Below are 16,728 nucleotides of genomic sequence, written 5' to 3' on the forward strand. Positions count from 1 at the left end.
TGGAGCCAGGCTCTGGGGAGGAGGGGCGGTTCGCGGGCGGGAGGGCGGGGAGAGGGGCGGAGCCGGGGCGGGGCGGGGCGGGCGTCCCGGGCTTGATTAGGTAGGAGGCGGCGGAGCGCCGGCGACGGCCGGAAGTAGCCGAAGCGAGCGGCGGAAGTAGCCGAAGCGGCCGGAGCGGGCGGGCGGCAAGGCGAGGCCAGAGCTGCACAGGCCCTTACGCGGCCGCCTCAGCATGTCGGACTTCGACGAGTTCGAGCGGCAGCTCAACGAGAATAAGCAAGGTAAGGGCGCCGGGGGCGTGGGGCGGCGGGCGGCGTGGCTCCTGGCCTCTCCTTGTCCCGCGCCATTTTACTCCTCTCTTTCCCCCTCCTTTCAGGGCCGCGCGGCGCCCCCCCCACCGCTCCGCTGCGCGCGCCTCGCTCACGTGACTACCCGGCGTGCCGCCGCGCGCGGGAGGGGAAGGGAGGGGAGGGGGCGGCGGGCGCGGGTCCCGGACGCATGCGCGGCGCGCTCCGGTCTGCGCCCCACGTGGTCCGCGGCGGAGGCGGCGCGGACCCGCGGGCTAGCTGGGAGTTTCCTCGCGTACTCGCCACCCTCTTTTTTTTTTTTTCCTTTTTAAAATACTCTGAAAACAGGGTTTCTGTGTATCGATCCCGTGGTGCTTCCTTTCTTTCCCGCTGCCCCGGCACTTCCGCTTCCGGCCGGGCCCGCGGCCCGGGTCTCCACGCCCCTTTTGTCCCAAAATGGCGGTTGAGAGCCCCCTTCACGTGGGCGCGGGTCTGCCCCGCCCCCCGCTCCGAGGCGGCGGGCTGCGGCGGTGTCCCTCATGGGAGAGGACCCGCGTGCGTCCTTGGGGCGCAGGAGTGGGGCCGTCCCGGCGCCCGCGGCGTGGAGTGTTGGCTGCTCGTTTGGTCCCCATGGTGGGGCGCGTGGACGCGGTCCTTGCCGTGTTGTGCCGCGCGGTGTGGGACGAGGGGCGTGGGGATTGCGGGGTGTCAGCACCAGGGCAGGAGGTGCACGCTGCTGCGGTCCGTGTGCGGGTACGGGCGGCCAGGAAGAGACCCTGCTCGAGCGTCCGTGCGCTGGCTGCCGTGCTTCCCGAGACCCCTGTGTGGGTGTCGCGGCCCTGCGTTTGCGGCATCGAGGAGGGCCATAGTGCTAGTGATCTGGGCGCGCGCCCCGCGCTGGGCTGTTTGCTGAGCCGGTGGCTGTCTTAGGAGCGCGCGAGGCGGAGCCGATGTGTTTGCTCTGCGCGAGGAGGCAGGCTCGGGGTTCAGCACTTCCGCGGACCTCAGCTGGTCCCGGGCAGAGCCCGGGTCACGCGGGGAACACGGAGAGGCGCGCGTGCCGTGGTGTTCGGTATACGCTAAGGGCTTGATAAGCGGCGTGGTTTTTGTGAAACTGTCCTTTGTGCGCTGTCGCATTCCAAAGCGGAGAGGCCCGTCTTCGTGGAGGTGGCGCCGGCGCCGAGAGGTGCTTTGCAAGTGTCGTCGGGCCGCATCCTCACCGCGTGGGCCCACGGGACCTTTGTTTCAAGGAGGTTTGGCTGTGTTTGCGTGATTTCCTATCGTCAGGAGGCAGAAAGGCTGCAGTCCTCCCTGCATCTGGCCGGTGGGAGGCCGGGCTGCCGGCCGGTACTGCTGGAGACCTTTCTTTCCCACTCCTGGCTTCTCTGCGGCACTGGGGGGCCAGCCCTGAGCCCCAGCCTGAGTGCGGTTGGTGGAGCTGTGTTGTGTGGGGAGGCGGGAAGCTCTGTGCACGTGTCGCTCTGCCTGCCGATCCTCCCCTCTGGGGGCCAGCCTCTAGCTTCAGCCCATGCCTGGGGCACGTGTGTCAAGACGTTTATCTTGAGAGTGAATTTCCTTCTCTGGTGGCAGGCATCCAGCGGGCATCTCTGCTTCCTCTGCCGTCCCTCTGGCTGTGTGTCCATCTCAGACCCTCGCCTCAGGGAGAGTTCTTGGGGCTCAGAGCCTGCTCATTTACCAGTGTGGAGCCAGAGGCCCGCAGCTCCAGGCCGCAGCTGCTGCATGTCTGGTGCCATGCGGGTTGGTCTGTTCCTGCTGCACCCCAACCGTGGTTAGGACCAGTTCAGCTTTCGTTTTCCTAACTTGGTAGGGATACTAGCATCATTACTGGCAGCTTTAGGCAGACCCTTGAGGGTTTTGCGTATCCTGAGTTAAGGAGTGTGTCCAGGTGCCTAACCATACTTGATAACGTTTCAGGGTGCACTTTCCGGGCACACTGTCGTGTTGGCCCCGGTCTCTTTATGTTATTTGGGTTGAAATGTTTTTTCTGCACAGGAAGGGCTGAGGGCAAGTGGGGCTACTCAGTATAGATGGGTTTTAGGAGCATTCTTTTGTCTGCTGCTCTGGTTTTTCTCTTTCTGAGGTGCTTGTTTATCTTGAGTTTTAGTGGTTCTGGAATTGAGCTTTATTTATAGAAAGTTCACACAGGAAGTCTCAGGAAACAGGATGAGGTAGTAACAAGGGGGCTAAAGGCCACCACCTTGTCCTTACTGCATCTCCCTGCTTTTGTCCATGGACGCGTGGTAGTGGAGGAGTTGGGGTGACTTCGAACCAAAGAATAAGGAAATGCACTGGGACTCGGTGCTGGTGGGTTGGTCCGTACCTCCTTCCTGGGGTGAGAGGTCTTTGAGCGGAGGCTTCTGTGTTTTTATGGGCCTGGCTGTGCTCCATTCTGAGTTGCCACCCCAAGGCCATTGAGGGGGTTGAGGGAGCCAACTGGGGCCTGGACCCCAGTCCCTGGCTTTGGGGGAGGGTGGGCAGGATGGGGTGGTTTGGGATACCAGCCTGTGAGGGCGGGGGCTAGGGCACGCTCCTCCCCCCGCTCCTGAGGTGGGGCCAGGTACCTCCTCTGTAGCCCAGGATCAGAAAGGGGCATGTCCCTAGAGGAGGGCATCCTGCATTCTTCACCTGGTTGGGAAGGGACCGTCAGGTGTCCTGGCTTCCTGGGGATGTCAGATCCTGCCTGGCAGCTGACCCCGGGGCCTGATGGTGGGGCTGTGGGTGCCAGCTGGTTGAGGAGGTCTTTCCTGAGGGGTCGCCAGTTTCCTTCATTCAGGAAAACATCATTGGGTCTCTTGATTCCCCAGCCTCTAGCCCTGCCCCTCTCAGGGACGACCCTGGGGTCAGGCCCCTCAGCCCTCGAGGGGGACCAGGAGCCAGCCTCCTCTGTCTTCTCTGGCTCCCCAGCTCCTCCTGAGCAGCCTCAGGTATCTTACACCCCGGGGGCGTTTCCAGGCCCTGTCCCCTCAGGTAACCAGCTCCCGTGCCCTTGGTCCCCCAGGGTCCCTGGACTGGCTTGTGGACCCAGGAAGCCTGTTGTCTGCCCTCCTCCACTGAGTCCCTTCCCCTTGGGGGTGGCCTCCCTGGGGCTCGGGGCTTAGCCACCAGTGAGTGGGTGGGCTGGGCCGTGTCCTCCCTCAGCTCATTCTCCTCCCCCTCCCCCTGGGCCAGAGCGGGACAAGGAGAACCGGCACCGGAAGCGTAGCCACAGCCGCTCTCGGAGCCGGGACCGCAAGCGCCGGAGCCGGAGTCGGGACCGGCGCAACCGGGACCAGCGGAGCGCCTCCCGGGACAGGCGGCGACGAAGGTACTAGGGCTTGGGGACTCCTGGCTGGGCACAGGTGGGGTGGGCTGGCCTGGGAATGGGGTGTTGGTGCGCTCAAACCTTGTGTGCCTGGGATTCTGGCTTTTCTCTGTACCTGAGGGAGGGGTCTGTTCCTTGCCTGAGTTCTAGGTTTTTTTTTTCCTGTTTCTGGAGTTTCCTTCAGTTTCTGGTGTGTTGGCGAGGACAGTAGCTTCTTTATCTTGGAGTTGAGTGTGGAGTCAGGGCACTTGATTCTTTCTTCCTTCGTGACCCTGTCCCAGTCTCTGTCACTCAGGGCTGGTTTCTTTTTCCCACTGTCTGTCTGGTTCTGTGTGGGATCGTCTGCTGGGTCCTGAGCTTTGCCTCCTGGGAAGAGGTGGTTCTTGAAGTGCGGCAGCATCTCTGACCCCTGCCTGTTCTCTGCTCTTCTAACGCTTCTTCCTCGTAGACTGCTCTGTGTTTTCTGTCCCTTTAGGTGAGGAAGGGTGGGGTAGGTGGAAGTTCTCCTGCCTCCTTCCACCTCAGTTTCTCCAAGTAGAAAGTGGTCCATGTGGCCTTTTTGCCCTTCCTCAGTCCCTCTTTCCTGGGGTGGGGGAGTTTGGGGGGCATGGCAGGGCCAAGGGGGCCTGCTGGCCCCAGCCCTGGGGCTCTGAGCCCTTGGGGAGGTGTGGCGTGTGGGGAAGACGAGGGTCCCCAGTCACCCTTCCCTATACCTTTCCCTCCCACCCCCCAGCAAACCTTTGACCAGAGGCGCTAAAGAGGAGCACGGTGGATTGATGTGAGCTTCTCTTCCTGCCCCTTCCACCCCGATGTCCACTCCCTTTGTCCCCTCCCCTGCCCCCGTGCACCCTTCCCTGTCCTCAGCCAGCCCCAGCCCAAGTACTGGGGAGGAGATTCCACTGGCCTTGAAACCAGCACCCTCCCCCAGGCCTGGGTGCGGCCCTGACCCAGATCCTCTCCCTCCTGGAGAGCGCTGCACTCCTGGTGGGGAGCTGAGGGGAGCCTGGGGTGCTCGCAGGCCCACCTTTGGTCAGACTGAGGTTGTCCTGCCCCGCTCTCCCCTCCCCCCTTCCCAGTCGCTCCCCCCGCCACGAGAAGAAGAAGAAGGTCCGTAAATACTGGGATGTCCCGCCACCTGGCTTTGAGCACATCACTCCCATGCAGTACAAGGCCATGCAAGGTACCACATCTCAGTAGGTGATGGGCTGAGTGTGCTGGGTGCCTGAGGGGCAGACTCTGATCTGGTGGTGGGGGCCGGGCGGGGGGCCAGGGTAAGTTTTGTGTCCTGGGCCTCCTGGTTTCTGCCTTTTAGACCACCACAGAGGAGATACTGGGAGACTCCCTTGGCGGAGTGGGGTTGAGCCTCCCATTGGGCTGGTCCTTGGGGAGCTGCCCTCCTGTGGCTCTCAGGGTGTACATTGGGTGGTCCCTAAACCGGGTCAGGGGTGTAGAGGATAATCCTGTTCTACCTTTCTTGAAGCTGCGGGTCAGATTCCAGCCACTGCCCTTCTCCCCACCATGACCCCTGATGGCCTGGCTGTGACCCCGACGCCCGTGCCCGTGGTCGGGAGCCAGATGACCAGACAGGCCCGGCGCCTCTACGTGGGCAACATCCCCTTTGGCATCACTGAGGTACTGCCCGTCCCCTGCCTTTTCCCTGCCCCTACCCTCTCCCCCATCCTCCCCCCCCATTCCTCCCTTTCCCTCCCTTCCCTCCCTCAACCTGCACGGGTCAGACTCTGCTCCTGCAAGGCCCCCCGGCCCCCTCCCAGACGGACCGATGGAGTTGAGCCAGCCAGGGGCCGGGCTGGGGGTGGCCCTCTCCCTCCCTCCCTCTTCCCCTCTCCCGTCTCCCCTTTCCCAACCTCCTCCAACAACCCAGGGATCAAGCACACACATAACGAACCTACGAAAATCCATGAATCCGTATCGAGAGAGACAGAGAGGGAGACTCGCACGCGCGCGCAGGCTGACACACAGACATACACACACACAGACGCACGCTCCCCTCAGATTTCTCTGACACACTTCTGGTTTTCTGCCGCCTGTTCCCCGTCCTTTCCCTACGTCCCTCCCGTGGTCGCTGCTCTTTTGTTTTTGATGGCCCTGACCTCCCCAACCTTCCCCACCTCTCCTCTCCCCTCCCCTCTCCCCAACCCCTTCCCGTGGCACCCCGAGAATCCCGAGATCAAAGAGTTGTTTCCATTTCTCTTTAAAGTGAAATATTGTGGGGCTGAGATCCCTCGTAGCAACAAAAAGTTTGCTACCGTCGTCGAAGGCAAGTAAGGTCCATTCTGACTTTCTCAACCTGCACTTTGCTACGTTTGATAAAGCAGCCCCCGGACTCCAGGGCCAGATCCCGCCACATCACTCTTTTCTCCTCCCCTCCCGCCCACCCTGCCTCACCCCACCTTCCTTCCCTCCACCCTCCCTGTCCCTTTGCTCCTCTTTCTCTCTGACTTGGTGTTCTGTGTTTCTGCCTGCTCTTTCTTTGCTGCTTTCTTACCACTTTCCTCTTATTGCCATTGGATGCTTTTTCTCTCTCATTCAATCTACTCGTTTTCTATTTGATCCTTTTTTTTTTTTTTCCTGTTGTCCCTGTTTCCATGTGTTTTTCTTGAACGACGTCTCTTCTCTGGGGCCCCCGTGGCCCTCCCCACAATTCTGGCCCCTGGCTGTCTTTCGCTACTGCCTCCTTCCTTCCCTATTTTCTCTCATTTTTCCTGCCTTTGTTCCTACTATTGATCTCTTTGCCCCCATCCCTATTCCACTGTTCCCTCCCTTCTTCCACCCTTCCCTGGCCCCTCCCTTCCCCTCACCCCCAAACCCCTCTGTGTCTCCCTCTCTCACCCTCCCCTCCTCTCTCCACCTCCCTCCCCCCGCCCCCCCCTGTCTCCTATTCCCTCTGCAGGAGGCCATGATGGACTTCTTCAATGCCCAGATGCGCCTTGGGGGGCTGACCCAGGCCCCTGGCAACCCCGTCTTGGCTGTGCAGATTAACCAAGACAAGAACTTTGCCTTCTTGGAGGTGAGCCGGGTGCATGGTGGGGTCAGGAAAGTGTGTGTTCCTCCCGGCAGCACCACCTCTCCAGCAGCCCCTGTCTCCTCGGGCTGTTGTCCACTGGGCTCCCTGACCCTCACCACCTGCTACTCTTTCAGTTCCGCTCAGTGGATGAGACCACCCAGGCTATGGCGTTTGACGGCATCATCTTCCAGGGCCAGTCGCTGAAGATCCGCAGGCCTCACGACTACCAGCCCCTGCCTGGCATGTCAGAGAATCCCTCTGTCTATGTGCCTGGTGAGTTGGGGCTTTGTCCCTCCCTTCTGTCTCTGGCCCAGTTGGAGATAACTTGGGAAATGGTGTGAGTGCTTCTCACCCATTTCCCCAAACCTCTGGAGCTGGGCATTCTCGCTTGGGGTTGCACAGTGGCTGGGGGACATGTTGAGGGAGGTGAAGGGTTTGTAGCCTGACTGTCATTCTCGTTCTGGGACTTTGGCAGTCAGCGTGAGTACAAGCTGTCAGGCTCCCAGTGTGGGGACGGCAGGTGGATAGTTGTTTATTTTTCTGGTCTTGGGGTTTCTCTTAACTTGAGCTTTGGGCCGTTTCTCATAGCCGTGTCGAGTAGTATTCTGGGTCAGCGGAGAGCATAGCAGACCTGGGCTCGGAGAGTTTTTCTTGCAAAGGGTCAGACAGTAGATACCTTTGGTTTTGTGGGTCATGCCATCTGGGTCCCAGTTGTCCTGTTGTGATGTGGCAGCCCACACGCAGCCTTCTGATCCCTGAGTGAATGGGGACGGCCTTGTCCTTTACGGGTACTGGCTTTCCCAATTCTTGTCTCATCACATGTCGTATAGTAGCCCTTAGAAAACCTTGCAGGCTGTGCAAAAATGGCCTGCCTGCCTGGCTAAACCTGCAGGCTAGTCACCGTCCCTTGTGGTGAGGTGGGTGTGGCCGTGCTGGGGTGCAGGGACCAAAGTGGGCTTGGAGGAGCCTGTGCTGTAGTGGAGCTGGGGGGGTCCTGGGGTTCAGGCCCTTGGAATTCTTCCGGGAGAGGTGGGTGAGCACCAGTGCTCTGGGCTTGGTGAGGAGGAAGTAGTGGTACATGGGATTCAGCGGGCTGAGGCTTCGGCCTGAAGGACACCTTTTAGAAACCAAGCCCACTTCTGGCAAAGCAGGGGATGTGGAGGCACAGAGAGGTTGGCACATCAGGACTGGGTGCTGGTTCGCTGGCTCATTGCTGGTGTCTTCTGCCGTAATCACTTGGTAGGTTCCGTGGAATTCCGGGGTTCCACGTGACTGCAGTGTCCTATGCACTGACGTGCTTTAAGCACATGGCGTGGTGACATTCTGTGGGTTGGCATCTGTGGGACCTTGTCCCAGAGGAAGCCATGGAACCTTCTTTTGTGCAGAGTAAACTTTTTAGAGATTTTCTTTTAGAGTGGGGGGGGGGGGGCAGAAAACCTGGAGCAGACCATGCTCTGAGTGCAGAGCCTGTTGTCGGCTCAGTCCCACGACGGCTAGCTCGTGACCTGAGCTGAAAGCAAGAGTCAAGCAGCCAGCTGACGAGGCTCCCCAGGCGCCCCTTTGCTCAGGGAATTTAGTGCGTTCCAGTCACGGTGGATCGTGTAAGGAGCCTGTCCGCTCGCTGAACTTACTGTCAGGTGCTTTCCCCAGTGGGCTCTGTGTCTTACTTTATTTTTGTGACAGCCTGTAGTACAAGGTCAGTGAGCGACAGCTGGGGGGCCAGATGCAGCTTACTGCCTTCTTTTTCTGAATAGGCTCCACGTCCAGCCTGGGGCTCGAACTCCCGAACCCGAGCATGAGGCACATGGTCCAGTGACTGAACCAGGCACCCCCTGCCTTGTTCTGAAGTAAAGATTAGTTAGTAGAGCCCAGCCCGTTGCCTGTCTCTGGCCTGTTTCAGGGGCAGTGGTGGCCAGTTTGAGGGACAGAGACCCTGTGGGCCAAAACAAAAAGTTCACCGCTCAGCACTTTAGTGATCAGCGTGCTGGCCACTGTGTGGACACCGGGTTCCCATTTTACTCTGGAGGAAAGCATGGCAAGGCCACCATTAGACCCGGAGACAGCTGCTTGGGATGGTCTTCACAGAGTCATGGGCCCCTTTCTAGAGGGGCTGTTGGTGTGATGAAGCTGCTGAAAGATTGCTTACTGTTCTTGCTTTGGGATTTGTCCGCCCAGAGAGCCCGAGGGTCTACAGTCCCAGTGCCCAGGCGGGCATGCTCAGTTCTGGGAGTGTGGCCGGAAATGGCAGTAGGTGGGATCTGGTCTTTAGGTTAATAAGCGTTTTCTGGTTGGTGTTTCTGTATAGTAAAGTTTGTGTTCTGATCTCTAATTTTCACTTATAAAAACAGTTTTGTTATATAAAGAGCTTAACGGGGGAAAACCATGTGATGAAATTCAGCTGACATTTTTGGTTGGGAGAGGAACAAATCAGGAACCCAGAAGGCGACTTCTTGACCTTGATGGAAGCATGTCGAACTAAGACTAAGCTCGTATCCACTGGAGTCGTGAAACCTTAAACATTCGTTCCCACCGAAGACAGGCCTAGTTATTCGGGAGTGACAATGGGATCCTGGTCCTCCTCTTAAGACCAGAGGGAAACCTTGATGGGGAGAACATGGAGTGCGGGAGGTGCTTTGGAGGCAGGAAAGCCGAATAGCCATTCAGGATGTGAATTCAGCTCAGCCCTGACCACCCGCCCCTGCCAAGCCAGGCTCCCTGCTCAGTGCAGGGCCAAGTCCCACTCTCTTAGTGGAGGTCTCGGCCAGGTCCAGTGGTGTGTGCACGGTAGGAGGAAGTGACATTCCAGGTACAAGAGATTGCTCAGTTGGTGTGCGCTGGGTGGCCCTCCAGAGAGAGGATGATAGGCGTGTGCCGGGTGGCTCTCCGGAGACCGTAGGTTTGAGGTCAGTGAGGAGCCCCCCTGTTGTGTTCGGAGAGGAGGTTGCCCAGGGGCTTGATGTTTGGGCACCGGGGCTGGTTTGTATCCCCCTTTTCTGTTTGTATGACCTTGTGTGTTGTTGTCCTGGCTTCAAAACTGTCTCGCCCTCAGGGTCACTGTGGTCCTCCCTTCTCTCTGGTGCCGGCCTGGCCTCAGGCCCCCGTTTCGGGTGCGTACTCCCTGTGGGTGGTTTGCGTTCTCTGTCGCAGGCAGGACTCTTCTTGTTGCATGGACGAGAACGGTGAGGCCCAGGGGAGCCTCACTTGGGGCTGCTCCCCAGGTTGGAACCCAGGGAGCCCAACCCTGGCGCCCTCAGCACCATATCCTTCCCTGGGGTGCACGACCAGCGGGTATGAGCCTGCCGAGGTGCATGTGGCGCTGCTCCTCCTCTTCTGGCACCCCTGGACATGCGCCCCAGCCTCGTCTGCTGGTGCTCAGAGTGATGGTGCCTCAGCGCGGCAAGAACTGCCTGTGGAGTCATAGGTCACAGGGGCTCTAGGGATGGCTTTTCCTGCGTGTGTGGATCCTGGGTAGAGCTTCCTTTCTCTGCCTTAGTTTGTGCTGTCTTACCATGGGTGAGGCCCTGGGGGGCACTGAGGCAGTGGATCCAGGGAGTCTGCCTGTAGTGTCTGGCCTGGGGCCTCTGCTCGTCCTGCCTTGGACACATGGGGCCTCCGTGGTCTGCATCCCCACGGCCCCACCCTGACATGGCTCGGCTCTGGTTGTTCAGGTGGCTGGCGTAGTGGTAGGAGAGGAGGGGGCACCCTTCTTCGAGTCCAGTGACTCAGTGTCTGGTGCTTTCTCCCATCCTCCATCTCACCTGTTCCTCCCTACGACAGGAGGAGATGGGGAGGGCGGGCGGTGTGGACTGCTGAGGTGGGCAAGGCCATGCTGCCGTTGGAAAGTCTGGGGCTGGTTGGGCTGGGTGGCTGAGGTTTTTCTCTAACACAGAGCCCAGACAGCCAGCTGGAGCTTGGGTCGCTCACAGCTCATAGGAAGCCTCCAGGAATTGAAGCTGGTGGGACCAAAGGGTTGAGCCACCTGGGAGGCACTTGTGTCTGAATCCAAAGTTGAGTGGAGATGGCATGATGGGGGTGGACACATAGTGGTCATTAAAAGCGCTTTGTGGACACGAGCCCCCTGTGATATCCTCGCTGGTCTCTCTAGTCACGGGTCTGTGGGAATCAGGCATGTCTCTGCCCTCCCGGACCTGAAGCCTCAGGCCTTTCTGATTTCACACACAAGAGGACAGAGAAGGTCTTGCTTGTAGTTGCAAAAGGTACAGGACCATAGAGGAAAGGGCCACGAGTCCCACTGGGAGGGCTGATGTAAACATCAGGTGGGAGGAAAGGGCTTGGAGTTGGGGTCTGGCTGATTGGGGAGGGGCGGGAAGTTGTCATCCTGACGCCTCAAAGGGAGGAGGGTGCAAGCCCACACGAGCTGCTATAGTTGGCAGGTTTGGGTGTGAGTTTGTGTCTTTGTGGCTGCTGAGCGGGGACTTTTGCTGCTGTGCACGCTGGTCTGTCACAGTGTGGCGGAAAGTTGCTAGTGTGAGTCTTGATCTGGGGGGTTTGCGAGACAATATTTGCTGGGCCTCTGTGGCTAGGGCAGGTGAGTGGATGGTGGAATGCTGGCCTGTTGCTGTCACGGCAGGCATAACGGGCCTATCCCTGTGCGCTCGCCCCGGGGCTCTTGGGGAGAGACCTCGTGCTGGAAACCAAAGCCTGTCTACTCCCCTTTTTCCCCAGGAGTTGTGTCCACGGTGGTCCCCGACTCTGCCCACAAGCTGTTCATCGGGGGCTTACCCAATTACCTGAACGATGACCAGGTAGACCCCTTGCCTCCTCCTGGCTTCTCCCCTCCCAGTCTTTGCCCAAACCAGCCCTCATGGAGTTGCGGCCCCGCCGCAGGTGAAAGAGCTGCTGACCTCATTCGGGCCTCTCAAGGCCTTCAACCTGGTTAAGGACAGTGCTACGGGGCTCTCCAAGGGCTACGCCTTCTGTGAGTACGTGGACATCAACGTTACAGATCAGGTGAGCCCCGGGTCCCTGGCCCTGCTGCCTCCACCCTTGCCTCACCCTGCTCTGCGTCCGCACTGAGGGCTTTCCTCGGGGTGGGAGGGAGGAGGCCAGCCTGCAGCAGGGTCCTGCCGGGGGACTCGGCCCCTTTCCCTCGGTTCCAGCTCTTTCCAGGCTCTCCCCACCAATGCCCAGCTCTGGGCTATTGGGGCTTGGAGGGAGGTGTCAGGCGCCTGGCCCCTGACCCACACCTCTTCACTGCGCCCCCTTGCCCCATCCTCCATACACAGGCCATCGCGGGGCTGAATGGGATGCAGCTGGGGGATAAGAAACTGCTCGTCCAGAGGGCAAGTGTGGGAGCCAAGAATGCCACGCTGGTGAGCCCCCCGGCACGTCATCTTCCATTGGCTAGAGGGACACCTGGGGGTGGGGAGGACTGGGAGGGGCTGGGAGCAGGTCCCTGTAAGTTGTGACTCTGGCTTCTTGGGCCACACTGACAGTGGACACATGGGCCTTCAGGGGCAGGGTGCGGGGTTTTCTCTGGGTAGGCCTCTGGGGGTGCTGTGTGGCCCTGGCCATGACAGTCCTCTCCCCCCCCCCCCCCCCCCGGTTCCCCACAGAGCACTATCAACCAGACCCCTGTGACCCTGCAAGTGCCGGGCCTCATGAGCTCCCAGGTGCAGATGGGCGGCCACCCAACTGAGGTGCTGTGCCTCATGAACATGGTGCTGCCCGAGGAGCTGCTGGACGACGAGGAGTATGAGGAGATTGTGGAGGACGTGCGGGACGAGTGCAGCAAGTACGGGCTCGTCAAGTCCATTGAGATCCCCCGGCCTGTGGATGGCGTCGAAGTGCCCGGCTGCGGAAAGGTGTGCATGGGTGCCTGCGCCCCGCCCCCTCCCCCTTGTCCACAAGTGTACGATACTGCTACACCCCAGATGGGTGTGGGGCTCCCCAGAGCGTGGCCCTGCAACTGCTGGACTTGGTCATGCCCCTTACGCAGGTGGTTTGGTTTTGTCTGTGCAATGGGGAGAAAAGTGCTAAAAATAGTCATGGTAGCAGCAGACCCACTTATATCTCCTGTTGGCCAGGTGCTCACTAAGCTTATCTTTGTGGCCCCTCTGGACCTTTACAGCATTCAGGCCACAGGGTCAGAGCTCAAATTCTTGCAGTCTGGTTTCCCAGGCCACTGAGTCATGTCGCTTCTGGCACTGTGCCAGGTTGTAAGCACTTCGAACCCTTCTGGGGCAGAGGGTGGGGGTGGGACTTAGGTCATCTAACCACACAGCTAGTGATTCAGGCCTTTAAGCAGGGAAGTCCTGGGGCCTGCCTTGTCAGAGACAGCGTGTATGCTACCTCAGGTAGCAGCTGGGAAGGGAGAATTACTCTGATGCTCTTAGACAGGAAGGTAAGGTCAGGAGGTGGCGTTAGTAGGCCCGAATGACACCAGATCATCCCAGCAGGCAGGTAGGGTCTTGAGCAGGGAGTCCAGTGAATGTAGATGCCCTGGGGTAGGAGCCCAGTGTATGTGGGGACAGCGGCAAGGCACGTGTAGTCTAAGCAGAGAGTGGTGGGAGGGGAGGTCTGAGGTTGGGAGCTGGGGCCCAGTACAGCACGTCTTGTCAGCCTCTCTGGGTCCTAGAAAAATGTTGGGTGTTCCTGGAGTGAGAAGGAAGCCTTTGGGAGGTGTGGAGTGTGGTGGTTGCCTGACATGAAGAGAGGTCTCGTAACCAGGTAAATGCAGTCAGGGATGCTAGGCAGCTGCTTACGCTCCAGCCCCCAGCAGTGGGTTCTGCAGGCGGGAACGCAGAGGGGGCAGAGGTGCTGGAGGTGTGCTCTCTCGAGCTTCTCGAGCTGACAGCTTGTGGTCAGCCAGTTGGAAGATGGTGACCCTGAGAGAAAGTCGCAGCCAGAGGGTGGAGTGAAGTCTGTGGATTTGAGGCCCAGTACCTGTAAACACTCCGATCCTGGTGGTTGACTGGGGTGTGCTGGAGCCAGAGGAATAGGAGTCGAGTAAGCTGCTCTGACTCCCGGCTTAGGTGACTGGGTGGAAATGGCAGGTGAGAAGCAAGGGAGATGAGCAGGTTTGGGGGTGGGGGTCAGTGTTGGGGAACAGTGTTTGCGGGCAGTCTGAGGTCCTGAGACACCTCGGCAGAGATGTATGAAGCAGTGAGCTGGACAGAACTGTGTTGCGGGCCTGAGGTCTGATAGAAACGGAGGCGTCTTCAACACACTGTTCCTGTTCTGGTGTCAGCTGCATGAGCTTGCCCAGGGAGCAGTAGAGTGAGTGTCAGGGGCCAAGGGACAGGATTGGGAGCAGTGTTGGGGGGATGATGGGCAGCATTCCCCCCACTTCTCCTGCCCAGTCCTCATTGGTATGGTGTGGTGGAAGCCCCCATACCTGGCATGTTAGTTACACTCTGTGCTGTCATGGGTGTTGGGATGGAGCCTGGCTCCTGAGGGACTGAGTCAGTATTTGTGGGAAGGATGAACGGGTAGACCTGCCTGGTGTCTGGGATTATCTTTTGTTTTTAGACTTTGTCATTCTTTTCAAATGTACATGAAAGTACAAGTAATGTAGTGACCTAGTACTGTGGGTCACTTCCATTCTGTTATAGTATTTATATATCCTAGTGCCTCATCACCCAGCTTCAATTTAACTGTAGCTTGTCATTCTTTATTTCTGTATTTAGCTTCCCAACTTTTTTTCCTGAAATAGTTTAAAGCATATTTCCTATATTTTACCTGTAGTAGTCAAGTATATTTCTCTAATGTCTGAGCTACAGATAACTTGGTGCCTGGTAAGTCTTGCTTTGAGGACTGTGCCATGTACGTTTGGATGTGTAGCCCCATTCCTGGCCTCCTCCCGGTAGATGGTGGCTCCTCCTGCATGGCAGCACTAATATCCCCTTCCTGTGGACAGCCGAAAACATCTCCAGATGTTGCAAAATATTGCTTCGGGACACATTTGTGCTGGTTGAGAACTACTGCTTTAAACTTTCAACAGTTAACTTCTAAATAATCATAATGAAACTACAGTATCATTATTACAGTAACAAAATTATTCTTAGGATTTACTTAAATTTGTGTTCAGATTTCCCTGTCTCACGTGTCTTTATAAAAACTTGGTTTAAGCATCCAAACAAGGGTCCATGCAATTTTATTCAGAATGTTCTTAAAACTTAACAGTTGCACATAATGCTCTGTTTTTTGGCAAGGCATTTTGTTGAAGCATCGGGGCATTTGTCTTAAAGAAGTCCCGTGTTGTGAATTAGGTCGGTATTATCTTCCCCCTAGCTCACTCCCTTGTAAACTGGTGGTTAAAACAAATGAGAAACTTCACAAGGTCATTTTTTTTTTTTTTTAAAGATTTTATTTATTTGAGAGAGAGAGCATGAGAGGGGAGAAATTCAGAGGGAGAAGTGGACTCCCCATGGAGCTGGTAGCCTGATGAGGGACTCGATCCTGGGACTCCAGGATCATGACCTGAGCCAAAGGGAGTGGCCCAACCAATGGAGCCACCCAGGAGCGTCACCCCTCTGCCCCCCGGGTTTTTTTTTTTTTTTTAAACTTCTTTATCTGTCTTCTGGGGAGAACACAGCCCTTCGGGAAAGCCCAGCAAGGTGTGTGGCACAGGGGAGACACTGAACACAGGTGCCCCTCTTTCTTTGGGGAGCTTGCTGCTGTTCCATGTGGCTCTGCTCTATACACTCTTGTTCTTTGACCCTGGGTTCTGGGGGACATTTGGGTCAATTCTCCCAGACCTGCAGCAAGGCCCTTTCCCTCCCTCCCTCCCCTGCAGATTTCTGGGGAGATGGTGGCTGGTTGCTGTGGCTGAGCTGGTTTATCCTTGGGGGCTGAGACCACCTTGCCTTCACAACCTGTCTTTTATTCTCGCAGATCTTCGTGGAGTTCACCTCTGTGTTTGACTGCCAGAAAGCCATGCAGGGCCTGACGGGGCGCAAGTTCGCCAACAGAGTGGTTGTCACAAAATACTGTGACCCCGATTCTTACCACCGCCGGGACTTCTGGTAGAGGTGGAGGGGGAGGGTGGGGGCAGGGCTGGTTGGGGGCTTCTCCCCCTCCCGCCCCCCCTCTTTTCCCCCTCTGAAGAAGATGGGCAGAGGAGTGACAGCCGAATGACAGCCGGCAGCAACTGGAATGGCAGCAATTGGGGGTGGGGTGGGGTGGGGTGGGGGTAGGGGTGGGGAGGGCAATGGGGGAAGTGTGCGCACAGGCCCATACAGACACATGCACCCACAGACAGAGGGAAGGGGTCGGGGTGGGGAGGGGGTGCACAGCAGGGCGGGGTAGGACCCCCACAGCCCCTCCCCAGAACAGCCTCTCTTCTCCCTTCTCCCCAATTCCTCCTTTTCCCCACTGTAGAAACATAGTGTGTTTATATTTTATGGCCAAACTATTTTGAATTTTGTTGTCCGCCCGGTGCCCTGCCTTCTCCCTTTCCAGGACCACAGCTCCCGTCCTCCTGGCCTCTGGTCCCCAAGCCCTCCCTGGTTTCTTACGTAGTTGACTCTCCTCTTTAGTCTCCCTGACCTGCGCCCCAGCCCCGTGGCCCCATCCCTCTTCTCTCTGTGGCAGTTTCATATTTGCTAAGACGAATTTGCTCATTAAACATTTTGTTGTATTTTACTTTACGGAGCTGCTCTGTGTCCGGTGTGTGTAACCCCCACCGCCCCCCACCACTCCCGTTCCGCGGAGCCCCACCGCTCTGACCTCTGGCCCGGGCGTCCTTGGCGCGCCCCACAGGGCACACCCCGCCAGCGTGGCCGCCAGCTCGGCGCGCGCGGGGGGGGGGGGGGGTGGCGTCGCTGCGCGGAGGGGGCGGCTGCCGGCCGCTTCCTCCTGCCCCACGAGAGAGGGGGAGTTCTCTCGGACGTCGTGGAGTGCTGGGGGCGGAGTGGCCGCGCGAGCTGGCGACGACGCGGTACCTTCCCCGCCTGCCTCAGCCGCGCTTGCCGGCCCGCCCCGCTGAGGCCATTTGTACTTGTCCGCGCCTGTCCCTCGGGACCTCACGGCGGCGCCCGCGCGCCGGAAGTGACGCTGCAGGGCGAGCGGGGCTGCGGAAGCGGCGGCTGCGCAGGCGCAATACGGGCGGGGCCTCGGGTACGGTGCGGAGG

General features: G+C 58.6%; 1 protein-coding gene across 2 annotated transcripts; it reads left to right on the plus strand.

Annotated features, from left to right (window-relative positions):
• Positions 1–195: 195 nt before the first annotated feature.
• U2AF2 (U2 small nuclear RNA auxiliary factor 2) lies at positions 196–16,245 on the plus strand. Of its 2 annotated transcripts, none has more exons than XM_059383040.1 (12): positions 196–281; positions 3,477–3,612; positions 4,343–4,387; positions 4,686–4,789; positions 5,090–5,241; positions 6,521–6,637; positions 6,769–6,907; positions 11,321–11,400; positions 11,483–11,605; positions 11,881–11,979; positions 12,211–12,459; positions 15,491–16,245. In XM_059383040.1, the coding sequence occupies exons 1-12, from the start codon at positions 233–235 to the stop codon at positions 15,623–15,625; spliced, it is 1,428 nt and encodes a 475-aa protein (XP_059239023.1). In that variant the 5' UTR covers positions 196–232; the 3' UTR covers positions 15,626–16,245. The 2 variants fall into 2 exon arrangements, with proteins under 2 accessions (XP_059239023.1, XP_059239025.1); XM_059383042.1 differs by having other exon boundaries at positions 11,881–11,967.
• The last annotated feature ends 483 nt before the right edge of the window (positions 16,246–16,728 follow it).

Source organism: Mustela nigripes, chromosome 17, assembly GCF_022355385.1.
Source record: "Mustela nigripes isolate SB6536 chromosome 17, MUSNIG.SB6536, whole genome shotgun sequence".
Lineage (NCBI taxonomy): Eukaryota > Metazoa > Chordata > Mammalia > Carnivora > Mustelidae > Mustela > Mustela nigripes.

Excerpts from the sequence above, each read along its gene's own strand:
- U2AF2 (XM_059383040.1), top strand. The coding sequence starts at position 233 with ATGTCGGACTTCGACGAGTTCGAGCGGCAGCTCAACGAGAATAAGCAA. Across the intron at positions 4,790-5,089 it reads GCAGTACAAGGCCATGCAAG|CTGCGGGTCAGATTCCAGCC; the intron begins GTACCACATCTC and ends CCTTTCTTGAAG. Across the intron at positions 6,908-11,320 it reads TCCCTCTGTCTATGTGCCTG|GAGTTGTGTCCACGGTGGTC; the intron begins GTGAGTTGGGGC and ends CTTTTTCCCCAG.